The sequence below is a fragment of the Eptatretus burgeri genome, chromosome 16 (genome assembly GCF_056783735.1).
Source record: "Eptatretus burgeri isolate ZD-2024b chromosome 16, Ebu_testis_v1, whole genome shotgun sequence".
In the NCBI taxonomy this organism is placed as follows: Eukaryota; Metazoa; Chordata; class Myxini; order Myxiniformes; family Myxinidae; genus Eptatretus; species Eptatretus burgeri.
The window spans coordinates 46,715,670-46,737,241 of NC_140976.1; the positions used below are offsets into that span (position 1 = coordinate 46,715,670).

The 21,572-nt window shown below is 48.3% G+C and overlaps 1 protein-coding gene across 5 annotated transcripts in view; it reads right to left on the reverse strand.

Annotated features, from left to right (window-relative positions):
• LOC147011022 (neuropilin-2-like) overlaps window positions 1–21,572 on the reverse strand; it is a 300,172-nt gene that overhangs the window by 103,094 nt on the left and 175,506 nt on the right. For all 5 annotated transcript variants that reach the window (XM_085859784.1, XM_085859785.1, XM_085859787.1 and 2 more), the window contains exon 4: window positions 14,600–14,833. In XM_085859784.1, coding sequence (XP_085715910.1) covers window positions 14,600–14,833 — 234 coding nt within the window. The remainder of the gene's footprint in view (window positions 1–14,599; window positions 14,834–21,572) is intronic.

Sequence of the window (21,572 nt, forward strand, 5' to 3'; positions counted from 1 at the left end):
CACCGGTACCCACAGCGGGGCAAGAACGGTGGCGATGCTACGGTGGCGAGGTGTGCGTGAAGGTCGTGGCGGTTGTGGTGAAGCGGTGGTTGTGGTCGGTGGTTGATGTTGTGGTTGTGATCATGGCGGTTGGTCCAAAATAAAGATAGTAAAAGAAAAACGGCTATCCTGAAGAGTCGCAGCACGTATAAATGACATGTATTCCCACTAGACAACGGGTTTGGGCCTAACTACACATGCACTTACCGAGATACCTCACCTAAGGGACCTGAATGGTGGTTTGCGAATCTGGTAACCACAACACTACCCCCTTCCCTTTTTACAGACTCGTCCAAGTCGTCAAATTTTCGTGTGCCATCATGTGTAGTTTTCCCCTAGTACACTTTACCTACGGATCCCTGAGTGCGACATTCATGGTATTCGTGTCCCCAAAATAAATAACCTGAGGGCTGCGTAACTACCTAAACAAACTCACTCACACGGACGACTTAAATAAAATTGCCGGCGCTAGACAGACATGCCGGGGGGCGCACTCATATGTACAGTACATCTTAACCTTAACTTACAAATTTTACACTAAACCATGGCCCAGGATCATTGACTCTGCAAAAAGAAAGCAGTTAGCAGGGAGCCAGGCTGCCCACATGCAGTCTCTGGCTCAAACAATGCAGGTGACAGGGAACGTGGCTGGCTGCTCACACGCAGTCCAAGGCCTTCCCTTTTGAACTGAACGCAGTGAACCACAACGGTGCATGGGCTGCACAAACGTAGTCTCCGTGCCAGCTCAAGTGGCACACGCAATGAGAAAACGAATGGATGGATGAATGGATGGACGCAAAACACGGTGCACGGGCTGCCACTGCAGGCCCATGTTGTAGCTGCCAACAGGGCAGTTCTTGCAGCTTGCAAACTGTTGCCTTGATCCTGGCGCACATGGAAATGAACAGGGGGGGGGGGGCAAAGCAAAAATTGAACGGGGCTGGTGAATGTGGGCAGTGGGCATGGCATGGCAAAGGTGCAGGCAACACAGCCCGCAGAAGAAGGCCGCTGCAGGCAAACACAGCCGGCAGATGAACTGGCCGGCACAGGCCTTGGAAGAAAAACAGCCAGCAGATGAACTGGCCGGCACAGGCCTTGCAGAACACAGCTGCCGATGAAGTTGGCCGGCCTCCGCCTTGAAGCAAAACACGGCCAGCCGATGAAGTTGGCCAGCCTTTGCCGTTCAATGGAGGTTGGTGGAGGGAGTGCGGTGGTGCTGGCCACTTGGAAGGCGGGCTCGGACCTACCTACCTGTCTCCCTCCCAACCTATCGCCTTTGCCTGTCACTGTACATACCCACTCCCTTAATTTGTCAAACCCCAATTTAGCCCCAACTTATTTTTTTTGTTGTTTTTATTTTTACTTCCCCACTATAAATCGTCCCCTAACCCCCTTTATCGTCCTTGTTCGGCTAACCTATCCTGTCACCTAGCCTACTCCCAACCCCTACGTTCCCTTCCCGGAGGGGAATAAGGGAGAGCTAACGTCCTGTGTCGAGGCCCAACGAAGCCTCAGAATGGCCTCTCCAGAGTTCGGCGATCTAACCCAAAGTGGGTCCAGCGGCCCACAACGACAGCGAGGGGATGGATGGTGCGGAGGGGTACATCTCCTAATCTACCCTAACCATTTAACCGTTAAACTACCCCGGGGCTTTCAACAAGCGCCTCTCGCTTAAACTATTGGTTCTAACAACCCAGATTCCCGTCGCCTGTGTTGGTGTCCTCACAATTTCGGGCCTCGCCCCCCAATTTTCTCTCCGTGCCCTCACACGGTCTCCTGGCTGGGACACGTGGCTCCCTTAGGCAGGCACGACCCTCTGCCGAATCTCCCGCTATGGCACCCCCGGGCACTACACTGCGTCCCGGGCCTACCAGCTCCCTAACACCGGGAGTGCCCCCATGGCACCTCCCCTGAAACGCACACGTGGCAGGCCGGCCTCCCGGGCCCCTTTCCGAGGTCACCCGTGCCCACAACACTGCCCACGCGGCTAATGGCGCCCCGGGCCCCCGCACCAAGCAGGCGCACCCGTGCCCACTACTCTATCCCGGCCCCCCATGGGCCATGGCCTACCGCGGCCGACTAGCCTGGTGCCCGGGGTACCCACTCAGCGATACTCACCTTCGCAGCCACGCTCCCAAGCCCGTCAACAGGGCTCCTGCACCCCTCCAAATGGGTCTCGAGCCTACTTTCCCACCAACAGCAAAACGACCTCCATTTTTCAATTTGACTAACCCAGCTAACTCACTTTACTCTGACCCCGGGGTCCCTTGGGCGGGTGTCACTCCTCCCCCCAATCACTCATCGCACCATGCATTCCCCATTCGCTCCACTCACACAGACCCGCTGGCCTCACTCACTCAACAAGTACTCACCTCACAACTCACCAACTCTTCAACACACACACCACTGAACTCTGCCATCCTTCTAACTACCTCCCCTAACTAACTCGTGCTCCCACGTCGTCCCTTACACTAAAGCACGTTCCTTTTAACACTACGTAGCTAAACTACGTCCCCTCTACACATTCACTGTCTGTCACTGTCTCCAAAATAATCCCATAAATCAATTTCCCAACCTAAATCTGGCTACAATCCCTCTAACTAATCCATTCCACGGACTCCATGAGGACTTACCCCTGCCCCATGGAGTCGGTCTAACTAAGCTAACCCTTCCCCCTAACTAGTTTTCATCCTGTGCCCCGGGTAAGGGGGTCTTTCACCCCTTGCCCAGGAATCCTGTACACCCGAAAGTGAGGCTTGCTTTTTTTTTTTTTCATGCGCAGCACCTGCGCGGCAACTCAGAGCTCGCGCACTTTGCACCTGGCCGTGACGTCATGCAGCTGCACGTGTTCCTCGTCCCTCCTTGGACGGTGCCATCCGGCAGAGATACCCCTCCTGCCGGATTCCAACCCCACGTGCAGCCATGACGTCACCGTGCGCAGAAAAAAAACAAGCCCCAAGTCTCGAGGGGTTCCCCACGCGAACACATGTGCTTTGCCCGTTGGAGCTGAACACACACGATCGCGTGGAGAACCCGTCCGGTCCAAATCCATTTACCTGCCTAAACTTTGTCCGTCCGCGGGATCGGCAAATCCACCGCGTGCGTTTCCGGACCGGGACTTCACTCTCGCAAGCGAGCACGTGGTGGCCTCGTGCGTTGCACAGCACGGACCGCGTGCTCACTGCTGGGTGAACCCGGCACGGTCCCCGAAACAACCACAGCCGCTACTCGGCTTTCTCTCCTCTGTCGCCGTCTCCGTCGCCATTCCACACACGCATACCTGCGTGTTACGACGCACACAGTCCACACCATTAAACTCACACCGGGAGACGCGGCTGCGTGCTCCCGCATGCCAACCGACATCTCCCTCACATACCGCTCTCTCACACACACGGTCTCCCTGGCACATAGCGACCTTGCACACGGCCGTTCACTCACGCGTGCCTCACTACTCACACGTGGTGCTCCATTCACTCGCGCGGGGGCACTCACCCGCGGTGCCTCACCCACACACGCGAGGGCACTCAACCGCTGTGCCTCACTCATACACGCGGGGGCACTCACCCGCGGTACCTCACTCATACACACGGCGACACTCACACACGCGGTCTCTTCCACACAACGTCCCTCACTCATACACGCGGCGACACTCACACACGCGGTCTCTTCCACACAACGTCCCTCACTCATACACGCGGGGGCACTCAACCGCGGTTCCTCATCCACACACCGTGCCTCACTCACACACGGTGCCTCATCCACACACGGCGTGCTGGGAAGCACGCACTCTGGCACCATCGCCACCACACCACTCACACGCGGGGTCGCTTCCACACACGGTGCCGCACTCACACCTTGCACCACACACACAGGGACAACCACACTGGGGATTCGTGTCCCCACAAGGGTCTCCGGGGCCTCTATACCCCCCAAGCTCTCCGTGCACCCGTCCACAGCACTCGTCCCCTCAACCTCGCAAAGCACGACCGAACTCACCTGGTCGTGACTCGCCTCAAGGGGGCATACTCCCTCCCCTTGTTCCTGGAGGAGGTCATCCAGCTGCTCGCACCGGGTCCCCACACGCTCCGCGAGCTCACCCCCATTATCCTCCACTACCTCTGTGTGTGTGTGTGCGTCACTTACCCCGTCTTCCTCGTGTAGTCTTTCCTCTATTTTTTCTATCTCCCGTGTCTCTGCCAACTCTTCACCCTTTACCTCCCTTGTCTCAACTATTATTTCTGTTGTCGTCACCTCGTGTCTCGTCTCACACGTTTTGGTCTCCCCATTTAATTTTTCCCTTTCGGTCATCGTCACGACCCTCGCCCAACACGTTCCACGAATTATTTTTTCACCCGCCTCCACCGCGGGCCTGTCAGCCGTTGCACCCCCACCCAGCTCGTTTGCTCCCACACGTGAAGTCGCCATTTTTATCTCCCCGCTCACGGCCTTCATGCCCGCCTGCAGGCTTCGGCCCATGTTCTGCGTCTCACCCCGCAGCTTTTTCATTTCTTCCTTCATGTTTGCTTCCATTCCGTTTATTTGCTTGTTCATTTCGTTTTTCATTTCATTTGTATTTGTATCCATCTTCTCGTTCATGTGTTGTGTATTCGCATCCATCGTCGTTTTCACTTCATTCATTTGCTTGTTCATGTCTTTCATTTCGTTTGTGTTTGCATCCATTTTTTCGATCATTTTCGCATTCATCTTTTCGTTCATTGCCGCCAGCATGGCTATAGCTGGGCCATGTTGGATGCACTCAGCTGAGTCGTTTCGGCAAGGGTTGGGGAAGGGTTTTGGTGGAGAGGGGGGAGGTGTCATATACTGCGGCCGCTGCGCACCCATTTCAGGTTCTGGGTTCCAGTTGGGCGAGTCCGTGTTCCTGCACAATCAACATTTCCTGCTCGGGGATTCCATCCTGGACCATGGACTCTACATTATTACACATATACATTTCTAATACCCCCGGCTCCCGCTCGCCTTGAGACGCCATCTTGCTTCTCGTGAAGGGTTAATTTGCTCGCTCGTAATTTGGAGGGAATCGGGGGTCGCTTCTCTCACCCCTGGACCGATTCCCGTGAATTTAGCCGGAGACAGGAGAGCCCGTTTTCCTGTTCTCCGACACCAGTGCCGCGAGGAGGGCGATGAATTTGTATCGCACGACCTGACACCAGTGTTGCGGTTTTCGCGCCCGCCGGCGTGCGACGGCCACGTAACTCGAATCGCGGCGCGTCGCCCACCGGACGGACAATCCAGTCGTGACCCTCTCGGACTAACGCCGGGAACCAGTCACGGGTGGACCTTTCGGTCTCACCGCGATCGAGCCAATCAGCCCCCGCGTGGGATAGGGTTGCTCGCCAAATTCGAACTACCTAAGTACCCACGCGGAGGGTAGACCGGGCGATCGCACCTCGCCGCAGGTCGACTTCGGACACGGGCCCCTTAAGCGACCCGTTCCGTACTATCAGAATAACCGAGCGGTGTTATCGTCGACCTCGACGGTTCGATTAATTATCGGGCGTATTCAGCCCACTACCAACCCTTTACGTGAAGCAAGATGGGGATTCAATGGAGGAAAAGACGAAGCGAGCGGGAGAACAGTTGAACAATAAACCAAATTTATTCGCGACGAACGGAAAGCACACAAATACAATTCCACCAAATGCACACAAAAAAAGAAAACACAATTCCATTTACACAAAAAGCAAACATAAAAGTGAAAACACAGTGCAGAGCTAATACCGACTACCGAGCACACGGCAACACTTATACAATTCTACTTCACAGACGGCGCCGACAACACATACCCAAAACCAAGGAAAAGAAATACCCCAAGAATGAGGTAGGCCTGGGGCCGAGACCGGGTCGGGCCTACCCGTCTGGTGATGAGACGCGGAGCGGCGATGGCCCCGCAACCCGCGGGCCTCGTGGACAGTGCCTGGCAGGGGGGTGGGAACGGGGCCCCCTTGGTCGCACTATCTCAGCGCGGGGGGGGGGGAAACAGGAGGGGGTTGCTGATGCTCGGGGTATAGAGGATCTTTATTATGTGCGACGAGCGTCTCCACCTCGGCCAGGTCGCGCTGTCGGCCTCCCTCGGGTGCAGCTTCCTGCACGACGCGAGCACCCCCTCGTCTGGTGTCGCCGCCTTTCCACAGCTCCGTCCCCTCCGTTCCGACTCCAACGCACACGACGAGCAGCTCCACCGCCCGCGAAGTCTTGACCCTCTGCTTCCGACTCTCCTCTTCTTGACTCTCCGACCTCGTTCTGCTGACTCTCTCGTTCCGTTCTTGTTTGCGACTCTCGTTCTCTCTCTTCGTTCTTGTTTTCTGCTGACTCTCTCGTTCCGACTCTGACTGACGAACACGGTCCTTTTATCCCCCCGTAACTTCGCCTTTGACCCCCTCCCTTTGACCTTTCACCTCGCTCCCCATTGGCCCGAGAAAAAGTGGGCGTGAAGGCTTTTTGATCCACAAATTTGCATATATCGATCGTTCTGGAGGTGGGGCCAAATCGCCCCTCGCTCACCGATTGGACGGCAAAAAGTGGGCGTGTGTCGTTTTTGATCCGTTTTTGAAGCAGAAAATCCGTGACTTTGTACACGCTGTTCGACGCGCGTTCTGCATGAGTCCAACACCGGTACCCACAGCGGGGCAAGAACGGTGACGATGCTACGGTGGCGAGGTGTGCGTGAAGGTCGTGGCGGTTGTGGTGAAGCGGTGGTTGTGGTCGGTGGTTGATGTTGTGGTTGTGATCATGGCGGTTGGTCCAAAATAAAGATAGTAAAAGAAAAACGGCTATCCTGAAGAGTCGCAGCACGTATAAATGACATGTATTCCCACTAGACAACGGGTTTGGGCCTAACTACACATGCACTTACCGAGATACCTCACCTAAGGGACCTGAATGGTGGTTTGCGAATCTGGTAACCACAACAATATATATATATATATATATATATATATATATATATATATATAATTATATATATACATATATATATATATATATATATATATATATATATATATATATATATATATATATATATATATATATATATATATATATATATATATATATATATATATATAGCAATTAAGATAGTCAATGATTTCAGTGATTTATTTTAACGTTGGGAATCTGCAAGGAGAACATCCACAATAATTTATCTCATTAGTCCTTGGGATGTGAAGCCTGGTGTTGGCTCAGTGGTTAGGGTGGTGGCTTGGGATCTTAGAGTCCTGAGTTCAAGCCCCGTCGGCCGCTGAATTAATACACCAGGGGGTTGACTCAGCCTGTCATCCTTCCGAGGTAGGCGAAATGAGTACCAGTTCCAGTGTGTGTACTGGTCGAGGGGCACTGCATCAGTGACAGTCGTGCTTCAAGAAATGATAGCTACCCCGGCAGCTAAGCTGCCATACGACCACCACCACCACATCCCAAGGACTATATATAATATAAATGACCGTTTTTACAGCCATTTTTCCCTGCTGTGCAGGGGTTTGGCTTTTTCTTGAGGAAATGTTTTTTTTTATGGCCGGATGCCCTTCCTGACGCCAACCCTGGTCGCCTCTTACGACACACAGGGATATTGTACACCTATTCTAACCGGGGCATACACCGGGACCAGTACACTGGCACTCATTTCGCCGACCTCGGAAGGATGACAGGCTGAGTCAACCCCCTGGTGTTAATTCAGCAGCCAACGGGGCTTGAACTCAGGACCCTGGGATCCCAAGCCACCATCCTCACCACTAAGCCAACACCAGGCTTCACATCCCAAGGACTAATGAGATAAATTATTGTGGATGTTCTCCTTGCAGATTCCCAGCGTTAAAATAAATCACTGAAATCATTGACTATCTTAATTGCTTTTCAGAGGGTTAAACTTTCTGAATGTAACCATACGTTACGTATTCTTGGACTTGCCCATGTCGGGAGGAGTGACACACATTTACATTTATTAGTTTATACATATATATGTATATACACACACACTTCTATTTTTGGTGTTGGTTGGGGGAGAAGCGTGGGGTGGGGTCGTGAAAATTTCAGTGGAAAAATGTGTGGGAGTAAAAGATTTGATGTATCGCACTATGCTGTCAATTTAGTGACACAATGTTCCACATATGCTCTGGTTGGTTGTCTAGTGGCAGTATTCACACCTGGTCCTCAAGGTTGACTCGTGTCCATTGACCATCTCAACATGCAGGTCACCACATATTGAGCTATCCTGGAGCCTCAGGGACAGGTTGCTGGACTGCCTGCCTGGGAGGTCACCCCCTCAGACCCTCTGCAGTACTGAAACCAAAGCATAGTTTGGCCACAACTTCCCTTGATGGTCCTCCAGATACAAACCTCACAAGTGATGAGAAGAGGTCACCTTGGACCCCACCCCGGGGGACTTACTCACCACTCATTCTGATGACCCTGTGAGCCTGAGGCCATAGCTCGGATTGCACCCTGATGGAGTTGGGGAGCCTCAAAACACCACCACCACCAGGCTCACCTTGAGACCCAGACCACGACAACCATGTGGCTGAACCACATATCTAAATTGTGCCAAGCCAACCCCCAGGCTGCCTGACATATCCAAATTTACCAGCGGGGGGGGGGGGGAGGGGGGGGTAATTTCCATGGAGATTGGCTACCTGCTTCCCACCCCCTAATCAGAATACAGCCTGGGTACGAATTACCTGCAAGACTATTCAGATAACAATTTGAATGCCTCAGGTATCCAATCACGGCTGTGGGGCAATGGCTTGATGGCTCTTGAGCCTCTTTGTTGCTTCCTGCAGCCGCTGGAGGCATTACACCTACAGGTCCTCTTCCTACCCATTGCCAAGAGAGGCCAGCTGCTCATGGCTCTCAGCACATTAATAAAAACAAAAAAAATCATCAGCCAATTGAGGCTCTCACTGACCCGGTCCCACATTGGCCTGATCTAATACGGGGGAAACACAATTCTCTGCAGCTCTCCCTACTGGCCTTATCCAAACACTCCCGAGTACGGAGTTGACGAGTGTGAGCATCGACTCCATCAAGGTGAGGGCTAACTTGATGACCTCAAGTGCCGACTCAACCCCCGTCAGCAAATGATACACAGAACATGAGGGATTTTATTCTGGGCACTCAACACACCTCGGCCAATGTCGGAGTACAAGCTTCCGGTGCCACCTTAGCACACCCCTGATGTAGCGTCGCACACCCTGGGCTGCCCAGCTTCAGATACCAATGGCACCATGGGCTTGCACAATCATAGTGGTGTGGCCTCACACCTCAGCAAGCACATCCACGCACACCTCAGCTGGGTCACCCATGACCCGGGAGCTCCGGCCCGATCCCGACAGAGTCTAACCACACCCTCATCGACTGTCTCTCGCACCACGGGGGTTAAATCACACTCTGAAGGGGGAGATTGCTGCTCTCTGTCTCTCTCCCAGACAATCTGTGCTCTACTTCTGACAATCTCTATCGAGATGATGCTCCAAGGCATTAATCTTTTTTTTTAAATTTGTTACCCCAACTCCAAATGTCTCTCCCACTCACCGGAGCAACACGTTAGGAGGAGGTCATTAGGTCCATCAAAGCCTGCACTAGTATTGCTAACCGATGGTTGTTTTGTCCATGTATGCTCTTTTATTTTATTGCTGAGCACCAAGCAAGAAAGTAGCACATAATTTTAGTTTTTGGTTCGACTCAGTCGGGGTCCGAACCACCGGCCTCCCAGACTCAGAGCAGACGCTCTAACCATGACACCACTGAGTCTGGTAATTCATGAATTTGTCTCCAAGATTTGCGAACCTGTCTCAAATTTGTTTCACAATTAATCTTTGATATTGGCAAATATAGCGTCAATCTCATAATTATTATTTTTATCCATTTTGTTTTCCAATTTGTCAGTGGCCCGTCTCGTTTTATCTCCCATTTCTCTTGTGGCTTGAAACGAGTTCATGATATCTGCCATGATATCACATCGCACCTCCTGAGTACATGGGGGAGAGAGGGTTCTCTCCATTATGCTATGGATGGGGGAGGTGCTGATATGAATCCCCTCCCCACTCACCTCTTTCCATTCTCTGGGAAAATATTTTTAGATCTGGCTATCTCGAACATCATCCACTGCTGTACACTCATGTTAGTTAAAAAATAAAATCTATCATTAACACTGGCATAACAACATTACCACGTGTTTTACAGACATTCAGTGAGGGCTGGTAAAGTCATGTGACAGGATGTCCTTAACTTCTCAATAACTAAATAGGCCATACCAGGCATGTCTCTCACGTGGACTGTGCGTCATACAACATATCCCTGACACGAGTCCAGAATAGAGATTTTAAAAGTCCCAATAATCTACCTGAACACAAACGGTGGATAAGGCCTTAAACAAAGTGCAGACCTCTCCTATACATACAACACAGGCACCCCTCCCTTGGACCTTAATCTCCCATCAAGGTCACCCAAGGCCAGACCTTAACATTTAAATATGCATTCTCTCGTTATCCGACCCAATAAATCACAGGAGGCTGTGGAAGACGAGGTCATTTCTAGCATAGAGAAAACACTAAAACACAATTCAAAACGTATTAAATATTAATGGTCCTTCCCTCTCCCACGTCCTCATAGGGTAATAACCCTGGGGCAGAGAGAGAGAGAGAGAGAGAGAGAGAGAGAGAGAGAGAGAGAGAGAGAGAGAGAGAGCAGAGTGACATAAAGTTACACAGGCCTACCTCAAGGACAATTCGTATAAATCCCATTTTCTGAAATGACCACGTCCCCCCGGTGGAACCCACTGGCTCCGGCTTTAGTCAGCAAAGCCCAAACCCAATACATTTAAAATCTAAGTCACCAATCGTACAGATCCATGCCTTCCAGAGCACAGCTGGAGGTGGACGTGACCAAGAGGTACCTTTCATTCAAACACAAGCACAACTTTTATTCTTCTACATTTCCCTGTAAAGCCATGGCATTCATTTACCTACATGGGGGCCATCACTAAGCGAGGCAGCTGAGAGATTGCAAAATGAGGTTGTGGGGGGGGGGGTGCAACTGTTGTGGTGCCCACAAGGCAAAGCAAAGTCTCAACTCAAGGGAATCACAAGCTCCCCAACCATCCTGTCTCCCAGTACTCACGCATCCCCATTGATGTGTCCTCACAGGAGAATCACCAAAATGACTTTCCGTGGCTTTCACATTGTCGCCAAGGGCTTTCTTGTCTCATGACCGACCAAACCTGACCCTCCTGCCAGCACAAACCTCATTTCTCTCCGCATGCTGGAGCAAGGGGAGGTAAGGCATGGCAGAACTCCACATTCTTTGCTCTCTTCGAGAGCCAGATCCACCTGCCTGCGAACACGCACAACTTCCCCACCTACAGACCTTAAAATCCAATAATGTCTCCTCAGCTGCCAACTGTTATCCTACCACTGGCTGTTATATCAGGAAATGTGTCTGTTCCTATCATGCCATGGCCTGCATCCACACAAAAACAAAACACAAAGACATGTTAATTTTATTACAGACATTCCCACATATTTAAAAAAAAAACCTTCTCCACTTGGTGCAATGTTCTGGCTCTACATGGCTGCCTCCAACCAATTTCCCCAAAACACAAGTCACCAACTCATCTGTATTCATCCCAAACAAATTCAAAGAGGGATCATGTATAAATCAAAAGAGGTAGTGTTAACATGGTACAGGATGATAGTGAGACCTCAACTGGAATATTGTGTTCAGTTTTGGTCGCCACATTTTAGAAAGGATATCACTGCAACGGAAAGAGTTCAGTGCAGAAGGACTAGATTCCTGGACTAACTAGACTTAGCCATGAGGAACTGCTGAAGGAGGCCAGACTTTATTCATGACAAAAGAGGCGAATATGAGGGGATCTGACAGAGATGTTTAAGATAATAAAGGGTATATACCTACACCATGCACTATTTACAGAGCGTCAGTGTTGTTGAAGCAGTTTCTTGGCAAGGGTTACACTGGGTGGTTTACAATTGCTTTCCCAGCATTGTTTGTCAGTTCTTTGTAGCCTTTTAAGATGCTGAGCATCATGCAACGAAGCAACATGTACCATTTAAAAAGAGGTATTTGGAATCACTCGGCCAGGGTTTGAACCACTGACCTCGCAGACTCGGAGCAGATACTCAAAATGAAGCGTATAGAGGGAATAAATGTGGAAATGTTGAAATGAATTTTCAGCAGAATGGACAGTGATCAGACCAAGAGCCAGAGCTTTGAGAGTGAAGAAAAGGAGAGTTGGGATGACGTTGGCAGGAGTCTTTCACTGAGAAGGTAGATAATGCATGGAATTCTCTCAGTGGAGCAGTGGAGGCAGCTTTACCGGTAGAAGGGTTTTAAACTGCAGTTGGATAGGTAACTGGAAACAATGAGGATAGAGTGATACATGTATGTTGGTGGAAATGTGCAGGCCTGATAGTCCAGATGGCCTGCTCCTGTGTCAGACTTCCTTGTATAAATCATTGTGGAAAGCTTGGTGGATGAGGTTTTAATTTTATACACAACAAGTCTTCAATGAGATTATTCAATTTGAGTAACACTTGTTGTGCAGACAACCTTTCCCCTTTCTCTGCCAACTAAACCAAGAGCCATTTTTCCAAAGCCAAAGGCTCGATCCAATTTCGAAGGAATACCTTTGGAAGGTGATGTAGGCCACCTGGGCCTTGTCAAACTTTGCTCATATTTTAGCAACATAACTTTCGATAGATGCCCGATCTGGTCTTCTGGTGACTGCCACAACCACCAGTCCATAGCGACCATTATCTATAGAACCAGTCTAGCTTGGCAGGTCATCAAGTGGCAGGTGATCCCCAAGCATCGAGAAGAGGCTGCCACCCCATCTGCATGGGTGGTTCCTTCTTCAGGCTATGTAGCCCTTGATGGCCCCACCACCAAGGTGCAGCCAAGCAAAGACCCTCTGTGTAGTCTTTTTGAGAACACCCTTATCAGGTGAAGGAATGCTTTGAAGGAATACTTTGACCCCGTGGGCTCCTCCTTCAGGGTCCAGGCAACTCGGCCTGAGACTGTTACTCAGGTTGTACCCCGATGGCTGCAGACCAGCATGGAGGTCCACCACCAAATTCCCTGTATGATCTAGCTCAGCTCAGTCATATCATCTTTCTTTTTAGCACAAAGAAAGAGCTTTATGACAAAACTGACACATTACGCTTCATGCAGAGTGGGCACAGCTTTGGTGCGCCACACTCCATGGAAACAAAATGGTGTCAAATAGCAAGTTGTCGCTACTCCAAGAATATATAGGGACTCTGGCTACAAACACTCCCCCTGCTCAATCCCTGATCGCACCTGACCAATCACAGCTTGCAGGGTGTCTCTGCTCTCCCCCTACACTAAAGGCTACAGCTGTGGGAGGTCTCGCCACTCCTGGTGCAGCAGACTAATGACAGACCCAGATTCCAAACCAATCATAGTCCAGGGGCCGCTTCCACCACTTTGATGTACAGCTGGGGAGAGAGGCCTTATCCCTTTGATGTAGCCTGGTGTTGGCTCAGTGGTTAGGGTGGCAGCTTGGGATCATAGGGTCCTGAGTTCAAACCCCGCCGGCCGCTGAATTAATACACCAGGGGATTGACTCAGCCTGTCATCCTTCCGAGGTCGGCAAAATGAGTACCAGTTCCAGTGTGTGTACTGGTAGAGGGGCACTGCATCAGCGACACAGTCGCGCTTCAAGAATTGATAGCTACCCTGGCAGCTAAGCTGCCATACGACCACACATACACACACACACACACACACACACACACACACACACACACACACACACACACACACACACACACACACACACACACACACACACACACACACACACACACCCCTTTGATGGTGGAAGAGCAACACCTAATCTTACCCCACTTACATTCACTCAGCCTCACCCAGTTCAACACAAGAGAACATGTGACAGGACATCCTTGACCTCTCCACATCTAAATAGACCAGGGCCATCTCTTTAGTTGGTCATATGCCAGACAACTCATCCCTTCCTCGTGTCCATATTACAGTTTAAAAAGTCATAAGAATCCACCCAAATACAAATGGTATATATATATATATATACATATATATATATATATATATATATATATATATATATATATATATATATATATATATATATATATATATATATATATATATATATATATATATATATATATATATATATATAGCCTTAAACTAACTGGTCCTCTCACCCCAACCACCTCCATAAATGTAACAATGAATAACTTTGATATATTCACTAAAGCAAATAGTATGTGGACATAGAGGCATGACTTGACCAAATGGCCTTTTTATATGTCCAAATTTCAATCCATTTCCTTCGATAAATATATTCCCAAAACCTTGTAAATATCGAGCAATTTTGTCTGTTTCAGCGTGAGATAATTATACTTTTATGTGGAACCTTAACAATATTTCCTTTCATCATCCAAATACAAATGAAACAAAATGTTATATAATCTTGTTTGCATTCTTATTAAAGTTTGAAATGAAAGATCTGGACGTGGTGTACCTTTTGGGAGTCCATCCCATATTTCAAGGTGATCAAATCGACACTCTGTTGGCTGCAGACTTTCCGGTGGGCTCACTTCCGATTCCAGTTCGAAGGAAACAAAGTGTAAAATTATTTCGGCACGTGGAGGAGCGGTGATTATGTAGTCGCAGTCCAGGTTGTGGGGGTAGGGTTGTGGAAAATCAGGAGATTGGATGGTTCCATTGGGTGTCGTAAATGTCTTTGAGCATTCATCTGCATGAAAGGTAACAAATTGTGGAAAGGATATAATTGGATATCATGGTGAAAATACTGCACACTCATAGAATTGCAGTTCTGCTTACAGCTAAAAAAAAGAGGAAATAGATATTATAACGGATTTTTACCAAAACATGGTTTTACTTGTCAAGCAAAAGCATATTTAACTGACATTCAATTGCAAATTTGTTGGCGAGATGAATTATTTCAAGGTAGCAACAAAAGTGAAACAAATCTTAGAAATCGTCATAAAATAATAATTCCACATCAAGTTATTAAATGTACACAACCCCTGAAAACAAGCTAATTATTCTCAAATGATGTAAATCACAAATGTAGTGAGGAATTATAATTATTTAATCAGGCAATCCAATCAAGAGATGTCATTTCAATGTGTAGGATGTTAAAAAAAAAAAAGTTGTACAAATAAGATTCTGCTAATAGCCAAAGACAAACCAATATTTTCAATTTATTTTTCAATCTACAAGTACAGTATACATCATTTTTAAGGAGGAGGAGGAGAGTTATCCGAGTCACCCTGGTCAAATTCAAAATTACTGCCGAAATCAGTGCAGTGGAATATCAGGCCTGGCAAGCTGGTTGATGAAGGACTTGGCCCAAGCTTCCATCTCAGCCAAAGCCACAAGAAGGTAGGATAAATTGGGGCCATTAAATGAGTAGTAATTGTGGTATCACCAGTAGTGGCTAATTCAGAAGAAAATATCAAAAAGACATCATGCAGAGCACGATACTTGCAAAATCTACCCCATCTCCAAAGGTTGCCATGTATAAATCAAATTGTCTATTTCATTAAGACTAAAATTGACAATCTTAATCAAAGCTCAGGTTAATCAGATGAAAATTGACGATAATCCAGATAAAATTGATGATTTTAGAAGTTTGACCTTGAGTTGACTTCTGACCTTTTGACCTCAAACATAGTTGGTTTCCCAATTCAGTAATGCAATATGCAAATCCTGCCCAAATTTCAAGTAAATCGGATGAAAAATGCCGATTTTAGAAATGTGAACTCAAGATGACCTTTTAGCTTTGACCTCAAAATCAATAGGCTTCTCAGTTGAGACAACTTCTATGACTTCGTAAAGTTTCATGACGATCAGTTTGGAATTGTGATCCGTAGACCATTGACAAAGAAACAAACAAATAGACAAAGAGAATAACAAGCCGGTAGGTGGACATGGGAAGTCGTCTACCCAATAGAATCTGACGCGATGGGTCCGTTTGATGGGGAATGACCTGAGGATTAAGCACAATTAAATTCATGATTCTAGCTTCAAGGGTTAATGCTGCAGATTGTTTTTTTGTTAAAATACCCCCACATTTAGAGGTTTTTCGGCCGTTGCTAGGCAACGGAGGGGTCCATAGCAACGGTTCTTTCTCACACATAACTAGGACATACCATGAACCTACCATACCAGTTTCATGTATATCTGACTCATGGTCTCTGATATATAACGAACTTCGTTTTTTTATTGTTTTCGACCAGGGTTCATTCAAAGTCTATCTTCTCCGACAGTTTTCATAGGATCCGGCTGGAAATTTTTGACAATATGGCTGAATGTACTGCCCACAGTCGCCCGTAGCCCGATATTTGATTTTCGGAAAAATTAAATTTTTTAGGATTTTTCAAAAATTTCAAAGTCCTGTTGCTCGGCAACGGTGGTGTCCATAGCAACGGTTCTCATTTGCACACAACTAGGTCATGGTATGAACCTACCAACCAAGTTTCATTGAAATCGCCATTGTATTAACTGAAATCGCCATTTTAAATACTGATAATAAAGGTAGAACAAATCTCAAAAAAAACATTATTGGAATTTTTTTTTTTTTCGACGAGATCAACGACCAAACAAAATCGCCTGACCAATATACTTGAAAAATCTTTGATTTTGCAAGTAATAATATCGTATATATAGTGTATTATAATTGGATGAATGACTAATCAGCTCGAATCTAATCAATAATCACAGCTGCATCTAGGACTGCATAATTAAATCAGCACTCGGTCCTTCCAATCAGAGGAGACTGCATGAAGCAACCAAGAAGGCCAACAAAAGGCAAGCCCCTTGCCGTTTTAAAATCTACAGTCTGAGTTCCTCCACAGTTATTGCCATTTACATTCAGCAGATGCATGAAAACCCAAAACGCAACACACCCACATCAACCATCATATCAGTTTCAACTCTTATTGGTGGAACATCAGCACAGCAAGTTGAGAAACACGTACCACTGAGGCTGCTGCCAAACATTTACCACGTGCAATGCACAAAGCAATTAACATGTAAATAATAAAAGCCCGATCACGTCTCTCATGGGCTTACCTTGGGCATGCTTTGTTTGTTGCTTTATGCAGCCTCGTCTGACTATAACGGCCAAGTAGTGATTTAATTACGTAGTCCTAGCCGCAACGGCAATGACCGATTAGGTGAGAGCCATGGGCAGGAGGAACTCAAAATCTCTGGGTTAGAAGGAAGGGTACACTCAGAGTGCACTCACAAAGGGTTTTGTGAAAAGGAGAAAAAAAACACAAAGTTTTGAGCAACAGTGGCGGTTCCTCTTCAGGGTCTAAGTAATCCCCCGCTATATCGCGGTTCACCGATTGCACCCCTGGTTCATCGCGGGTTTTCCCTTAGAACCTAACTAATTTTTTCTGCAGATTCCCCCGGTACATCGCGGTAATAATATATAAAATATAAATTATTTAAGCAATAAATTATAACGCGTGGCGCTCGACCAGTCACACAACGCACGAGACAAAGTTTCGCTTGTGAACTTCGAATATTTTCTACGTTTTTTTCTCAAAGCCCTACGATGCCGCCCAAATGCCCTGCACCTTCTAAGGCTTCTGGCAAGGAACCGAAGCGCCAGAGGAAGGTCCTGACGCTCCAGGAGAAGGTTAAGGTGCTCGATATGCTTCGGGAAGGAAAAAGGTTTGCTGCGGTTGGACGAGCACTGCCAAACCGACCAGACCAGACGAGTCGATCTCCAGCACCTCAAACCCGATCACTGCCTAACCGACCAGACAGAAGAGTCCATCTCCGACACCTCGAACCCGATCACTGCCAAGGCGACCAGACCAGACGAGTCGATTTTTTTGGGAGGCGTCCATTCATCGCGGATTTTTACTTCTCGCGGGGGGGGGGGGGTTGGAACGTAACCCCCGCGATAAACGGGGGGTGACTGTATGCCGACTTTCTCAAAGATAAGTTTTCCAGTCGTTTTTGTCGTGTTTTACTGTTATTTTGTTATCTCTGTGTTTACTGTGTGTTTCCAGTTCGGTCTTGTGTTAAAACTTGTGCTAATTGTGGAGTTTTTGTCGTCTTTTCATGTCGGGTTTCCTTGAGGCCTACCATTCTTCCTGTTTGTGTGCACGATCGTGTTGATTGTATTTTCTCCTTTTTACCATTAGTTCTTATTTTTTCCACTTTTCCCTCCATCCTCCTTCTATCCCTCTCAACGATACCCTGTTTCATGTCTCAAAATAGTTTTTAAAAAATACAACAAAAAATACCCCACATAACCACGTGACTTCCTTTACCGACTCTTCTTCCTCCTTCCTCTGCCTATCTACCATCCACTACTTCTGCCAACCCACATTCACCATACACCTTCACGAGTATTTATTCAACCTTTCCTTTGCCTTATCTTACCTAATCTTAAAATTTTTAAAAAATAAAAATTCTTTATTCTTTTAACCTCTCGTGTTAATTATTTTACACCTCCTGTAACCACCTGTTTCTTTACCCCCCCCTTCTTCTTCCTGTAACTTTCAGTCAAACTACCAGCTTCCTTCTGCATTTGCTGATCCAAATTCACCAACACCGACATGATTTTTATTCAACCTTTTATTTTCCTAATCTTATGTAATCTTTATCAAAAAATAAAAATGGTCTCTTAAAACGTTACAACCTCCTCTCTCACACATGTGGTTATCAGTACTGTGTCATAATTCACTACTCTTCTTATTCAAATGGCTGTTATTGATTCGATCTTTCCTTCATCCCGTGTCTAAAATGTCCCACTGTTACAACGTTTTTCTCCATTCTCTTAATTCTCTTTTATTGCATCCCTCACGTAATGTCTTTAATCACATCTCTGACTTTAAAAAAAATTTCATCCCAGTTTGCAATGCATGTTCATGTTCCATCAATGGTCCTTTTTTTCCAACCTCAGTGCCAATTCACCCCACTAACTTAAATCTACCTCCTCCTAACCCCTCACCTGTTATCCCTTCTCATTACCCCTCCCATCTTTCCGCTCATCCTTCCTCTGTTCTTGGCACCTCTTCACTGTCTTCTGCTTCAGTATCAGCTCCTCCTCTTTGTCGCAAAGTGTGTGATGTTTTAACATCTATGGTCTCCATTCTAACCTAACAGATATCTCACACTCAATCAGTACACTCAACACCACAAACATGCTCCTTCGTTCCTCTCAGCACACCTTCCCCTCTCCCCAACCCCTCAAATCTTGTACCTCTCTCTGCCCACTAACTTCTTCACCATACCGCGACCAAGTCTCATCCTTCCCCTCTCCCCACCTCTCCCATCACCCTCCTGCACCTTGGCAGTGCCTACTATCATCGTCTCCCCTCTCTCTCAAAGCAACCTTCATACTCTTCCCCCACCAAGCTTCAGTCTCACCTCTCAAAAACTCCCCCAACTCTCCCCTCTCACCCTTCTCCCTCACTTCTCCCCTCTCACCCTTCTCCCTCAACTCTCCCCTCTCACCCTTCTCCCTCCAGTCTTCCCCTCACTCCACCTTCCCAAAATTGCCCCCCGTCACATCCACAAAGGTGCCTCCTTCCCCCATCCTCTCTCTCCATCTCATGCCTCCACCTCCTCCAATCTTCAACTGCCCTCTGCCCCCTCTCATATTGCTCCCCAGTGTACCTCAACCCATCATCACTTCCCAGCCTTTTCTCCTCCTCATCCAGCCCTCTCCCCAGCACTTCTCTAATCCCCCAGACTCTTTCAATAACTCTCCTTACCTCCCCCATCCTACCCTCCCGCTCCGCTCCCCTGGACACAAAACCTCCTCCCCTCCACCTTCATTAACAGTGTGGACCTCAGACATCCAGGACCTTTGCTCAAACCTGACAGATCTTTCCATACAGGTTACCACTGACAAACCAGACATAATCTGCTAAACAGAAATGTTCCTTTTTCAAGACGTCTGACTCCCTTGTATCTCTCCCTGATTACTCCCTCCTCCGGTATGACAGACCTGAGCCTCGTCCTGGCGGCGGCATTGCTCTCTTCATCAAAGATACTATTCCTCACTCATGATGCACTGTCCTCTCTCCCCCAAACCCCCAGGAATACCTCTGGCTACGGCTTCCCTCCACTCCCACCTCATGTTTGTATGTGCGTTGTACCGTCAACCAAACAGTGATGACTCCATTTACATCTCGCCCTCCAAAAACATGGACCAATTTCTGTCCTCTCATCCGAACTCTCTCTTCATCATATGTGGTGACTTCAACTGTCATCATGCCAGTTGGCTGGGTGTAGGTACCTCTCTCACCTGCCATGGAACTTCAGCAAAAGACTTCTGTGACTCATTGGGACTGAAACAATTTGTCAACTTCCCGACACGAATCTCAACCAATGGTACTCCATCTCTTCTGGATCTCATTTTGACAAATTTCGCTGAAAATATCTGCTATTCTTCCTCCACTCCAATCGGTTCTTCTCACCACTTACTTGTCAAAGTAGACATCTCTCTGGCTGTTGTTCAATAACCACCTCAGCACCGTCGAGTTTGGCATTTTACTCAGGCCGACAGGCAGGGACTTCAAGCTGCCATCAAACTTCGCCACCGATATGGTTCGCCACCAAGTAGAGGCGTGCTGCACGGCCCAGGCTGCTCGGGTTGTGTGGCATGGGGACGAGCCAGGCGCGTTGGCAGCGCCGGCCGTGACTCGCTGGGGATGCCCCGATTGGGCACGTGGGACCAACGCGACCCTCGTCCAGTCACCAGAACATGTCAGGCGGGTGACGGGGGTCACGGGGGGGGTCGCGTGGCGGTGTGAGGCTCTGGGCTGTGTCATGCAAGATGTGTGAATGAGACCGCCTCTGGCCCCAGGAGCCTGGCAGGGTGGGGCCGGGACCCAATAGTAGAGCGTGATTGGGATGACGACATGTCACTTCAAGTCGTCACCCCACCCTTCGCCCGGAGCTTATAAAAGGTGGATCGAGAAGCCGTCCGCCCCCTCTCACTCTGCCTCGCCCACTTCTCCGCCTGCCTCGCCCACTTCTCCGCCTCTCTGCTCCACCCTCACTTCACCGCTCCTCGTTGTCTGCCTGTCGCTGCATCTACACTCAGGTTTGGTGTGCGACAGATGTTCTCCTCGACCAGTGCGGAGCACACCTTTCCACGAGCCCTGGCAAAGTGATCAAGCAGAAGATAATGCGCCGAATCTTAAGGTGGGATCGTTCAAGCAGAGCGTCCCCCAAAGCATACGAGGTTGCGTTGGTTGGTCAACCACGCCAGGTATTGAGAGGCTGTTAGTCCTCATCTGCTCTCCTTCCTTATGGCTGACTAATCTTCATCGGGTTTGTGTGTGTGTGGATGTGATGGCACCTGTCGTAGCATAAGTTAAGATTGTCGAAGATATAACAGGATAATTCTGCGATGTGTCTGCTTTTGTAAATTGCTTGCCTTTTGTCACACCCCCACAAATTGCTTGTTCTGCCTGCTGTACATAATAATAAAC